The sequence below is a fragment of the Arachis ipaensis genome, chromosome B05 (assembly GCF_000816755.2).
Source record: "Arachis ipaensis cultivar K30076 chromosome B05, Araip1.1, whole genome shotgun sequence".
Lineage (NCBI taxonomy): Eukaryota > Viridiplantae > Streptophyta > Magnoliopsida > Fabales > Fabaceae > Arachis > Arachis ipaensis.
In genome coordinates, this window is record NC_029789.2 from 32,197,897 (window position 1) to 32,211,417 (window position 13,521).

Genomic DNA, 13,521 nt, shown 5'->3' on the forward strand with positions numbered 1-13,521 from the left:
CTCCATTCCGTAAGCAAGTCAAAATGGTGATTCTCCAGTGGTTGAATGTGGTGTTGTCCGGTATGCCCATAGGACTTGCGGGAGCTCTTCAGCCCAAGCTCCCTTGGCGTCCTGTAGTCTCTGTTTTAACCCGACCAGTATGACTTTGTTGGCGGCTTCCGCCTGTCCATTGGCTTGTGGGTGCTCTACAGAGGTGAACTGGTGGTTGATTTTCAAATCGGCTACCAGATTTCTAAAGCCCGTGTCGATGAAGAGTGCCATTGTCTGTGGTAATGGAGTGTGGCACCCCAAACCTTGCGACAATGTTTCTGTCTAAGAACTTTCGACTTCTTTGGGTGGAGGCAGTGGCCAAAGGTTTTGCTTCAATCCATTTTGTGAAATAGTCTTTCCAGCAATGAGAAACTTGACTTGCCATGATCCAAAGGGGAAGGGTCCGAGGAGGTCGAGTCCCCATTTTGCGAATGGCCAGGGTGAAGTGACACAAATAAGTTCCTCGGCTGGTGCGATGTGAAAGTTCGCATGCTTCTGGCATGGGGGGCATGTTTTGACAAACTCTGTTGCTTCCTTTTGCAGGGTCAGCTAGTAGAATCCAGCTCTGAGTACCTTTTTGGAAAGAGCTCGCGCCCCCAGGTGGTTGCCGCACATGCCACTGTGGACTTCTTCGAGAACTTCCCTTGTAGCGGAAGTCGGGACGCATTTTAGGAGGCGCGTAGAGATTCCTCTCCTATATAGGATGTCCTGTACTATGGTGTAGTACTGTGCTTCTCGTACTAGCCTTTTTGCCTCCTTTTTATCTGCGGGAAGTATTTCCGACTTGAGATAGCTAACTATAGGAGTCATCCACCCTTGGTCCTGGTCTAATATGTTTAGGACCTTTTTCTCTTCCATGGTTGACAGATCTGGTAGTGTTTCTTGGATGAGGCTTCTATTATTTCCCCTTGGTTTGGTGCTGGCTAGTTTTGAAAGTGCATCAACTCGATCATTTTGTTCTCTGGTTATATGTCGTACCTCATATTCCACGAATTGTTCGTGCTATTCTCTGGTCTTGTCTAGGTATTTTCTCATGGTGGGATCCTTGGCCTGGTAGCTCCCTTCTATTTGTGAGGTGACTACCTGTGAATCGCTAAAAATGGTAAGCTTCTGAGCTCCTACTTCCCTAGCCAGCTTCAAACCAGCCAGTAAGGCTTCGTATTCAGCTTGATTATTTGAAGTGGGAAACTCGAACTTTAATGAGAGCTCGATTTGGGTTCCCTGATCACTTTCTAAAATGACGCCTGCGCCATTCCCGGTTTTGTTCAAGGAACCATCCACATAAAGGCTCCACTTTGTGGGGGTGCCCGGGGTGTCAGTATACTCTGCGATGAAGTCAGCCAGGTACTGAGATTTGATAGCTGTCCGGGCTTCATACTTAAGGTCGAATTCAGATAACTTGACTGTCCATTGTAGGATTCTTCCAGCTAAGTCTGTTTTCTATAAGATCCCCTTTATGGGTTGGTTGGTCTGCACTCTGATGGTGTGAGATTGAAAGTATGGCCGAAGTTGTCGGGAAGTGAGTATAAGGGCGTAGGCGAACTTTTCTATCTTTTGATAGTTTAGTTCAGCCCCTTGTAGACCCTTCCTGATGAAGTAGATGGGTTGTTGCCCACTTTCGTCTTCTCTGATTAGTGTTGAAGCTATTGCCTGACTTCCTACGACGAGGTATAGTATGAGTTCTTCTCCTTCCCAAGGTCGAGTAAGGATGGATGGTTGCCCCAGAAATTTTTTGAAATCTTGGAAGGCTTGTTCGCATTCTAGAGTCCATTGGGTTTGCTTCGATTCCTCTTTGGGTGAGCATGAAGCCCAAGAATTTTCCAGCTTCTACTGTAAAAGTACATTTTACGAGATTAAGTCCCATCCCATGCTTTCTTATGGTATCGAACACTTCAGTGAGGTCGGATAGCAATGTTTCCTCACTTTGTGTCTTTACTAACATGTCATCGACATAAACTTCCATTAGCTTCCCAATGTGATTGGCAAAGACTTTGTTCATTAGTCTTTGGTAGGTGGCCCCTGCGTTCTTGAGTCTGAAGGGCATGACTATATAGCAGTAGTTTGCTCTTGGGGTTAAGAAGGAGGTTTTCTCCTGGCAGGTTGATACATCGGGATTTGGTTGTATCCCGAGTAAGCGTCCATGAAGGAAAGGTACTTGTATCCTGATGAAGCGTTAACTAGTGTGTCTATATTCGGGAGTGGGTAAGGATCTTTTGGGCAGGCTTTGTTAAGGTCGGTGTAATCAGTCCACATCCGCCATTTTCCATTTGACTTTTTAACCAATACTACATTGGCTAACCATAATGGATATTTTACCTCTCTTATGAATCCTGCCTCTAGCAAAGCCTGTACCTGCTCTTCTACAGCTTGCGACCTCTCTGGGCCGCGTTTCCTACGTTTCTGCTGTACTGGCTGAGACCCTGGATATACGGCTAACTTATGGCACATTAGTCTGAGATCAATACCAGGCATATCTGCAGCCTTCCATGTAAAGAGGTCAGAATTATCCTTCAGGAGCTTTGTTAGTCGTTCCTTTAGATCTCCTTTCAGATTTGCCCCTATACTTGTTCTTTTATCTTGAGTGTCTCTGATTTGAACTTCTTTGGTTTCATCTTCTGGCTGCGGACGGAGTTCTTCACGAGCTCTAACTCCCCTGAGTTCTATGGTATTAGTTTCCTTTCCTTTGGGATCACCTTTAACGTTCAGACTTTCGTTATAACAGCGTCGCGCGAGTTTTTGGTCTCCTTTTATGGTAGCAATCCCTTCTGGAGTTGGAAACTTCATGCATAAGTATGGTGTGGAGACCACAGCGGCAAGCTGGTTCAGTGTTGTCTGACCTATTAAAGCATTGTATGCTGAGCTCACGTCGATTACAATATAATCTATGCTTAACGTCCTAGACTGAATTCCCTTTCCAAAGGTTGTGTGTAGTGGGATGTACCCTAATGGCTGAATTGGGGCGTCTCCTAGTCCGTATATGCTATTTGGATATGCTCTGAGTTCTTTTTCTTGCAATCTGAGCTTGTCGAAAGCAGATTTGAACAGTATGTCCGCAAAGCTTCCTTGGTCGACTAATGCTTGGTGGAGGTTGGCATTGGCAAGTATTATGATAAAAACCACAGGGTCATCATGCCCTGGAATGATGCTCGCGGCGTCTTCTTGGGTGAAGATAATAGTGGGGAGGTCGGCCGACCTGTCCTCTCCTCCAACATGGTATACCTCCTTAAGGTGTCTTTTGCGCGATGATTTAGAGATCCCTCCTCCCGCGAATCCTCCGTTTATCATGTGAACATGCCTCTCAGGGGTGTGAGGGGGACGTTCAGCTCGTCCAATCTCTTCATCCCTTCTTCTCTTCTTTGGTTCATCTGTTTTGTTGGCCAGAAACCTGTCTAGTCTTCCTTCTCGGGCTACCTTTTCTATAACGTTCTTTAAGTCGTAGCATTCGTTGGTAGGGTGCCCGTAGACTCGGTGGTATTCGCAATACTCTGTTCGACTTTCTCCTCTTTTATGCTTAATCGGACAAGGGGGCAGGATCTTCTCAGTATTGCATATCTCTTTGTAGACATCCACAAGGGACACCCTGAGGGGAGTGTAGTTATGGTATTTTCTAGGTTTTTCAGTAGGTTGGTCTTCTCTTTATCCTTGTCCCGAGATGGGTAGGGGAATCCGAATTTTGAGGTTTCTCCTAATCGAGAGTTTTCCTCCATATTAATGTACTTTTCTGCCCGCTCTTGCACTTCGTTCAGAGATGTAGGGTGCTTTTTGGATATGGAATGGCTAAAGGGTCCTTCTCGTAGGCCATTAATGAGACCCATGATGGCTGCTTCTATTGGCAGCCTTTATATATCTATACATGCTTTGTTGAATCTTTCCATGTAGCTGCAGAGGCTTTCTCGATCTCCTTGCTTAATCCCTAACAGGCTTGGGGAATACTTGGCTTTATCTTTCTGGATAGAGAACCTAGCTAGAGACTTCTTGGCGAGGTCATCGAAGCTTGCTATTGACCTTGGTGGCAAACTGTCGAACCATTTTATTGCTATTTTGGTCAAGGTAGTCGGGAAGGCTTTACAACGGATTGTGTCTGGGGCTTCCGTAAGTTACATCCGATTTCTGAAATTGCTGAGATGATGACTTGTGTCGGACATACCATCGTAGGGAGTCATGCCAGGGGCTTTAAAGTCTTTTGGAATTTTAGCTTTTATGATTTCCTTTGTGAAGGGGTCTTGATCCTCACGGAGGCCGTCTTTATGATTGGACCGAGTAGCTTTTGTTTTGAAGTCAGCCTCGAGTTTAAGGAGTTTATCTTCCAGCTCTCGACGCCTCCTGGTTTCTCTTCGTAAATCTCGCTCAGCCTCCTGCTGCCGGTCAGCTTCTTGTTCTAGCTGTTTAAGGCGATTCTGTTGTTCACGGATGGCCTCTAAAATTTCTGTATTTGGGGGCTGTTTGTCTCCCTTATTTTTAGGAATATCCTTTGGTATGGTCTCCGTGTTCTTACATGGCGTTCTGTCCTCCAAGCCAGAGTTGTGATCGTTGTCAAGGTTGTCCTCCATGATGATGGGATGACTTCCAAGTTCCCCGGTAACGGCGCCAATATTTCGAGGGTTACCTGAAACTGGAGGTCGATCTCGGAAGAGATCTGCAGTTGTGGCCGGAGCTTTCATGTCTAACTTGCTGAATCTTGAGATGTTGCTGATTCCTGATCACCGGAGGGTGGTGGTACCTGTAAGAGACTCCGATGCTTAAGTTAGCATGGGCTTTTAAGCAGGTTTTTTGTGTAGAATCAGAGTATGAGTTATACTTGGGTGCTCCAGTGTATTTATAGTAGTGTGGGGTGACCTCCCTTGAGATAAGTTAGTTATCTTATCTTATCTTTTGTGGGTGAGTCCCCTTATCTTTGGCCAGCCGCCTTTAGGTGGGTTGTGATCTTCTGTTTTGGGCCTACTTGAGCCCTTATAGCAATTTGGCTGAGCTCTTTTAGGAAGAGGTCGGTGTCGACCAACCTTTATAAGAGGTCGGTCGTTTCTTTCTTCATTCAACCCGGCTCGCCTAGCTCAACCCATGGTATGAACAGTAATGATGAGGATGGTCCTATGACACTTGCTACATTTCGGAAAGTTCACCCTCCGACCTTCAGGGGAACCTCAAATCCCACTGACGCAAATAATTGGATTTAGGCTATGGAACGGGCATTGCAGGCTCAACAGGTTCCTGAAGAGCAATGGGTTGAGTTTGGAACTTATTAGCTGCAAGGTGAGGCTCAGTATTGGTGGCAGGGAAGACGACGTATCCTGCAGCCAGATGGCGCTGCGATTCCTTGGGAGATTTTTTGGACAGATTATTATAAGGAATACTTTTCTAATTCAGTCAGAAATGCCAAGGAGCTTGAATTGATGCAATTAAAGCAGGGCCAGATGACTGTTACTAAGTATACTTGCAGGTTTGAGAAGTTATGTCGCTTTTCTTGTATCTGTCAAGGTGCGCCTGAAGATTTTGCTGAGTGGAAGTGTATTAAGTATGAGGGAGGTCTTCGGAGCGATATTCTGGGTTTTGTTGCACCAATGGAGATCAGAGTGTTTTCTGAATTGGTGAATAAGAGTAGGGTGGCTGAGGAATGTGTGAGGAAGGTGGCAGCAGAAAAAGGAAGACTGAGGGTGCCTTTTCAGAGGCCTTTAGGGAGGAACTTTGCTCCGAGAGGTAGGAATTTCAAGCGTGGAGGCTTTGTTCCGCAGCAGAATTAAGGCCAGGGTAATAACAGAAGGCCGAATACTAATGTTAATCAGGGAAGAAGGTTTGGAAAGCAGCCACAGCAGGATTTGAATTGTCAGAGGTGCGGGAAGTATCACCCTGGAGTACCGTGCCGATCAGGGCTTGGAGTATGTTATTTTTGTGGACAGCCTGGGCATTTGGCCAATAATTATTCGGAGAAGAAGAAGTATGAAATTGGTAGAGTACAGCAGCCAGGGAGAGTGTACACCACTTCTGCAGCAGGCGCTGCAGGATCTGAGACACTAATTAGAGGTAACTGTGAAATAGTTGATAAAATCTTAAATGTTTTATTTGATTCAGGAGAAACTCATTCATTTATTTCATTTGAAAAGGCTAATGAGTTAGGATTGAGAATGGTGGTTTTAGCATATAATTTGAAAGTGCATAATGCTACTCATGAAGCTATAGTAACTAGGTTAGGATGTCCACAAGTTCCATTTCGAATACAACGTGAGTTTGTGCATGATTTTATTTGTTTGCCGATGGATGGTCTTGATCTCATTTTGGGATTGGATTGGTTATCCAAGAATCATGTTTTGCTTGATTGTTCTGAAAAGTCAGTACAGTTTATGCCGGAAGGGTCAGAAGCGCCGGTTGTGGTGAACAGTTACTATTTGAACTCTATGATAGTAAATTGTTCTGGAATTGAATGTCAGGGCATTATGCTATTAACTGCGAGAGTATCAGGTGATGATCAGAGTTTAGAGCAAATTCCAATTGTATGTGAATTTTCAGATGTATTTCCGGATGATATTAATGAATTTCCACCTAACCGAGAGGTTGAATTCGCAATTGAGTTGGTACCTGGAGCCAGTCCGATTTCGATTACTCCTTACAGAATGTCACTTTTAGAAATGACTGAACTGAAGGCTCAGCTAGAAGATCTGTTGGGTAAGCATTTTATCCGACCAAGTGTTTCTCCGGAGAGCCAGTGTTACTGGTAATGAAGAAGGATAGGAGTATGCGCTTGTGCATCGATTATCGGCAATTGAATAAGATCACTGTGAATAATAAATATCTGCTACCTAGAATCGATGACCTAATGGATCAGTTACAAGGTGCCGGTGTATTTTCTAAGATTGATTTGCGATCTGGGTATCATCAGATAAGAGTTAGGGATGAAGATATTCCGAAAACTGCTTTCAGGACACGTTATAGTCATTATGAGTATACGCTGATGTCTTTTGGATTCACTAATGCTCTGGCAGTATTCATGGATTATATGAACAGGATTTTCCGGCCATACCTGGACAAGTTTGTCATTGTCTTCATTGATGATATTCTTGTTTACTCTAAGATTGATGAGGAGCATGCTGATCATTTGCGAACTGTGCTGTAAATTCTGAAAGACAGGAAGTTATATGCTAAATTATATAAATGTGAGTTCTGGAAGAGTGAGGTGAAGTTTCTCGGTCACATGGTGAGTAAGCAGGGAATAGCGGTGGATCCTGCTAAGGTGTAAGCAGTAATGAATTAGGAGCGACCAACTTCAGTGACAAAGATCAGGAGTTTTCTAGGTTTGGCGGGGTATTATCGGAGATTCATTAAAGGGTTTTCACAGCTCACCTTACCTTTAACTAAGCTAACTAGGAAGGATACTCCTTTTGTTTGGACTACAGAATGTGAAGAGAGTTTTCAAGTACTGAAGCAAAGGTTGCCTACTGCACCCGTGTTGGTATTGCCTGAGCCAAGTGAACCATTTGAAGTATACTGTGATGCATCATTAAAGGGTTTGGGGTGCGTTCTAATGCAGCATCAAAATGTTGTAGCATACGCCTCATGGCAATTAAGGCCGCATGAGATGAACTATCCAACTCACGACTTAGAACTTGCTGCTGTTGTGTTTGCTTTGAAAATCTGGAGGCATTATCTCTATTGCATTAAGTTCCACGTTTTCTCAGACCATAAGAGTTTGAAGTATCTTTTTGAGCAAAAAGAGTTGAATATGCGTCAGAGGAGGTGGTTGGAGCTTCTGAAAGATTATGATTTTGAATTGAATTACCATCCAGGAAAAGCGAACATTGTGGCAGATGCCTTGAGCCAGAAGTCTTTATATGTAGCTTGGATAATGCTACAGGAAGAAGAGTTACTAAAAGCTTTTCAAGGTTTGAAACTGGGAGTTAGGGAAGAATCTGAAATTCTGTGTTTGAGTCAGTTGCAGATTTCAAGTGACTTTAAATAAGAACTTTTGAAGGCTCATCAAGATGGTGAAGCATTACGTAAGGTATTGCCAGTAATTGAACAGGGAAGACAGTAGAGAGTGTTAGAGGGTCAGGATGGTTTGTGGAGGTTCAAGAACCAGATTGTTGTGCCAGATGTCGGAGACCTGCGACAGAGTATCTTGAAGGAAGCTCATCAGAGTGGGTTTTCAATTCATCCAGGATGTGCCAAAATGTACCCAGATCTGAAAGCGATGTTCTGGTGGCCAGGAATGAAGAATGATGTGGCATTGCATGTATCTAAATGTTTAACATGTCAAAAAGTTAAGATTGAGCATCAGAGACCATCAGGAACCCTTCAGCCTTTGGAGATTCCACAATGGAAATAGGAGAGTATCGCAATAGATTTTGTGATAGGTTTACCTAGAACCCGGTCTGGTTGTGACGCTATTTGGGTAGTTGTGGATCGACTGACAAAATCAGCTCATTTTCTTCCCATTCGAATAAGTTGCACAATGGAGGAATTGGCCCGAATGTACATCAAAGAGATTGTCAGGTTGCACGGCATGCCTTCTACCATTATATCTGACAGAGATTCTTGTTTCACATTAAGGTTCTGGGGAGCTTTTCAGCGTGCATTTGGAACTCAGTTAAGTTTGAGTACTGCATATCACCCTCAGACAGATGGTCAATTAGAGAGAACCATCCAGACCTTGGAGGATATGCTAAGGGCTTGTGTTTTGGACTAGCCGGGAAGCTGGGATTAGTATATGCCATTAGTGGAGTTTGCTTATAACAATAGCTACCATGCGAACATCGGAATAGCTCCATATGAGGCTCTGTATGGCAGAAAATGTCAATCTCCGCTATGTTGGTATGAAACTAGAGAAAGAAGTTTATTAGGGCCTGAGATAATAGCTGAAACTACTGAGCAGATAAAGAAGATTCGTGGCCGAATGCTTATAGCCCAAAGCCGTCAAAAGAGCTATGCTGATCAAAGGTGAAAGCCTTTGGGGTTTGAAGAAGGAGAGCATCTCTTTCTGAAGGTTACACCAACCACCAGAGTGGGAAGAGCTATTATGACTAAGAAATTGAATCCCCGTTATATTGGACCATTTGAGATCCTGAAAAGAATTGGGCCAGGGGCTTATAGAATTGCCTTACCGCCGTATCTTTCAAACTCGCACAACGTGTTTCATGTGTCACAGCTTTGAAAGTATACTCCTACGCAAGTCATATCCTGGAACTTGAACCGATTCAAGTGAGAGAAAATCTAACACTTACAGTAATTCTGGTGAGAATTGATGACACTAGTGTTAAACGATTGCGTGGGAAGGAAGTATCACTGGTAAAAGTAGCCTGGAGTCGAGCTGGAATTGAGGAACATACTTGGGAACTCGAATCGGATATGCGGAAGGACTACCCACATCTCTTTTCAAGTAACTGCATTTGAATTTTGAGGGCAAAATTCTTTGTTAGGTAGGTAGGATGTAAACCCCGTTAAATTAGTAAATAATTAGTCGATAAATTAGTTTTTTATAAAGAAAATTAGAAATGTGAATATTATATCAAATTAGGATAGAGCTCATCGAAACGAGAATTTTGACACTAATTTCGAAGAAATCGGTCCAAGATTGGACTGAACGGGCTGAACCGGTTGAACCGTGTCCAAACCAGGCTTGTGGGCCCAACCGGACCAACCCATTAAATGAGCTAAAGCTCATTAACTCTCCCAATTCAGCACAGCGACGCTGAATGCAGTAGGGAGAAGAAAAAAGGGTCCGAACCCTCGTTCCAAGTTCAAAGCGCTGTAACTTCCCGATCCAAGCTCCGATCGCCGTACCATTTACGGCCACGCGACCACCGCGTCGAGCTCTACGTTTCTACCGGAATAATTTTATAGGTAACTCATTTTTCTGTCCTCAGCTACTTCCTCCCCAATTTTTGGAAAAACTAAGCGGAGATATTAAATTTCTGTGTTCTTTGATGTTTTAGGATCCAATTAGCTTGAGGAAAACGTTCACCCTTGCTTATATGAAGCTTGGGTAAGGTGAGGATACCATAATTCTATTTTAATTTCATGGAATTTGAGCTTTGAGTATTAAATTGGGTATATATGTGTTATAAATGTGTATTAGGCTGTGAATAAATAATTGGAGGTTGAAATTGTGAATACCGAAACTTGGAGGAAGCTATGTAGTTGAGGTTTTGGGGATGTGATTGCTTTTAATTAAATTTCCTTGATCATTACGTGGGAATCAGCCAAGGTATAGTTTAGGTTTCTTGCATTTAATATATAATGTTCTGTGAAAACTTAGGCTAGATGACCATAGGATAAGTTAGGATGTGTGTGCATGTATATTGTTTAGTATCTAGCTAGTAAATATGTTGATTGGTGATGCTGGTTGTTTGATGGATTTGTGAAATATTGAATTGTCATTTGAGGCCATGAATATAGGAGTTTAGGATTGGTAATGTATAGTATTGGTTATTGAATTTGAGAAGTGTTTGTATAATTATTATTGGTGTGAGATATAATTGTTATGGTAATTGATGTGTTAATGAAGGAGGATATATTGTGTTGTGAAGTGTAGGTTGAATGAGTAATGGCATAAGATTTATTTGGTTGAAAATGAGGTTTGAAAGTTTGTAAAAGTTAGTTTTCGGGCCGAACTACGGCGGGCTATAACTTGGCTTCCGAACCCTCAATTTGTTTTCAATTTGTTTTAAAATGAAAATCGGGTTCGTGATGTTTATGCCATTCAAAGAACAGGTGAAAAATATTGTAAATCGAAGAAGTTATGGGGGCTAAAAAGTTATACCTGTAAACTATTTAGTTTGTAACAGTTTTGCTTCCCTGCTACTGCAACTTTGCTACTACATCTGCCTTGTTTTTTTAAAAAGAACATACGCCCACACATATGCGTGGAATGGATTTTTGGTGATGCGTACGCGACTGGTCCCATGCATGCCCGTAAGGAGCAAACAAGCATGTTCATGCGTACGCGTGACTCACGCGCACGCGTGACATGAAGTTTTCACCCACGCGTACGCATGACGAAGGAACGTGCACGCGAGCTGCAGTTTTACATTCCCACGCGCACGCGTGGGCCCTATTTAAGAAAATATGGTTTTTAGCATTCTAAACTCTATTTCAAAGTTCTAAACCTCCATTTTCATTCCTTTAGTCATAAATAATAGTGTTAAACCTGATAATCAGATGACGTTAGGAAATGGAGATATCTTGGAGATGAAGTAAAGCTGAAAAGTGATGAATTGACTATGAAATGTTACGGATGATCATGTATGATACTTGGCTTGATAATCAAATGAATGATCATGTATGATATTTGGCTTGAATGATTAAATGATCTGAGATACAAGTTTCCCTGGGTAAAGTACCGTGGCTTGCCACCACGTGTACCAGATTGAAAATTTGATACTCTGTTGACTCTACAACGTAAGGGTGACCGGGCACTTATAAATTTCTAGGAATATTTACCTCCATTAAGCAATATTGATTTTTGAGAAAAAGGCTATGCATAGACTTTTGGGGATGCACGTCGAGGGACAGTCTAAGGTTTTCGGACTTATCGAGTTGGCTGGATAACCGACAGATGAGCCTCATCTGCCATAGGACAGGCATGCATCATATGCATACTACTTGAATTACTTGTTTCTGCATTAATTGGGTGTGCCTAAGTGTACTTGCCATGCTAAATGTATATTTGTTACCTGCGATATTTATAACCTTCTTATGCTTGTCTTTATCTGTTTATTTATATGTAAAATGCTAACAGAGATGGAGGTATGGAGGAATAGCAGTACGGGACTTAGATTTAAGATTAAGTTAAGTTAGGTTTAGATTCTTTTAGTAAACCACCTTTTATGGCTTCTGTTTAATACTCTAAGCTCTATAATCTGAGTGTCGGCATTCTAGGATTGCCTCTGGCATTCCCAGGATCTTATATATTATGTGTGTGGCACCTTTACCATACTGAGAACCTCTGGTTTTCACCCCATACTATGTTATTGTTTTTCAGATGCAGGTCGGGAGACAACTCGTTAGGCGTCTGGATCCCTGAAGCGAAGTAGTTACTGGGTTATTTTGTTGTATAGTGATGTGTATATATATACTTAGCTTCCTCTCCGCTTTGTTTATGTATATCTGGATTTTGGATATGTATGTATATATGTGTAAATATTCTCTGGCCAGCCTTGGCTTTGCGGGTTGAGTTAGGAGCTTGTTATTTTGTATCTTTGGCACTCTATTCCTACATCTGTTATCTTATGTTCAACATTTATAGTTTTTCTAACACGCAAGTTAACTCGTTTCTTGAGCGTTGTGCTTTTATTTTGCGACTTTTGTTTCATCTATTCTTCAGGGCTCCTTGTATATTATAACCTTTCTGCTATTATATGTATACATTTTGTTTTAGAGGTCGTAATACCACACCACCTCTATTTTACGGCTTAAGCGTAAAGCTCAGTGTGGTAGGTTATTACACAAATGGCCAAGTTAAAACTACAAATAAAATTTTAGTCAATCTGATTAAGAAACAAATTGGTTAAAGACCTCGGACATGGCATGAAACTTTAAGCTAAGTGTTACGAGTTTATCGAAACTCACCAAGAGGATCGACGAATATGTCTCCTTATAAATTAGTTTATGACCATGACGTGATTTTACTTTTGGAAATTAATCTTAATACCATAAGAGTAATGAGATAAGATAAGTTGCCAATCGAAGATTATTGGAATGCAATATTTGATGAATTGAATAACTTTGACAATGAACGCATTTTAGCACTCGATAACCTTATTCGCTAGAAAGAAAGTATAGCTCGAATCTATAATTGACGAGTTAAGCAAAAAGTTTTTAACAATGGCGAGTTAGTTTTAAAAGTTATTCTCCCAATCGATAAAAAAATCTAGAGTTTATGGAAAGTGGTCCACTAATTGGGAGGAGCCTTTTCAAGTGATCAATTTATATTCAGAGAATGCATATCGAATTAAACATGTTGATACTGAAATCAAGATAAAATCAATAAATGAAAAACATTTGAAATATTGTCAATGTCACAAAGATAATAATTAAAACCAAAGTTAATACCAAGTGCAAATTCAAATTAACGAATTTAAGAGGAACTTCAATTATAAAAGAAACTTAGCATCCCAAGCCTATAATCTTCATAAAGTTGCAAGAGTTAATCCAATTGTTTTCTTTTATCTCGATGCGATCTTGTGAACGTAATTCAAGCTCTTGAAGACGCTCTTTTTTTACAGTCTGATATTAGAGAGTTCAATCATCCAAATCATCCAAATCTTCTTTCTCCTTTGATAAGGAAAGGACCTCTTTGTTAAGCATATGTTTGATATTTTGAAGTTTGTCAAGAGACTTTTGGAGAAAAATTTTGTTTTGTCTGACTTCAGCAAGTTTTCTTTCGAGCTCTCTTTTGAGGACTCTATATTTCGCTTCGAAATACCTATGGTAGCAGGCCTCTCGCTCATAGTCGGACAAACCCTCAGCATATCTTCAAGAATTTTTTCAAGACTGCGATTATAT

At 41.7% G+C, this 13,521-nt stretch overlaps 1 protein-coding gene across 1 annotated transcript; it reads left to right on the plus strand.

Annotated features, from left to right (window-relative positions):
* On the plus strand, nt 5,208-7,135 carry LOC107640426. The gene is made up of 5 exons (XM_016343947.1): nt 5,208-5,234; nt 5,304-5,681; nt 5,811-6,048; nt 6,097-6,687; nt 6,729-7,135. Exons 1-5 carry the CDS (start codon nt 5,208-5,210, stop codon nt 7,133-7,135), a joined length of 1,641 nt encoding a protein of 546 aa, XP_016199433.1.

Coding starts and splice junctions, on each gene's coding strand:
- LOC107640426 (XM_016343947.1), top strand. CDS start 5,208: ATGGAACGGGCATTGCAGGCTCAACAG. Junction 6,049..6,096: donor ATCTGAGACACTAATTAGAG/GTAACTGTGAAA, acceptor TATTTGATTCAG/GAGAAACTCATTCATTTATT. Junction 6,688..6,728: donor TCAGCTAGAAGATCTGTTGG/GTAAGCATTTTA, acceptor CCGGAGAGCCAG/TGTTACTGGTAATGAAGAAG.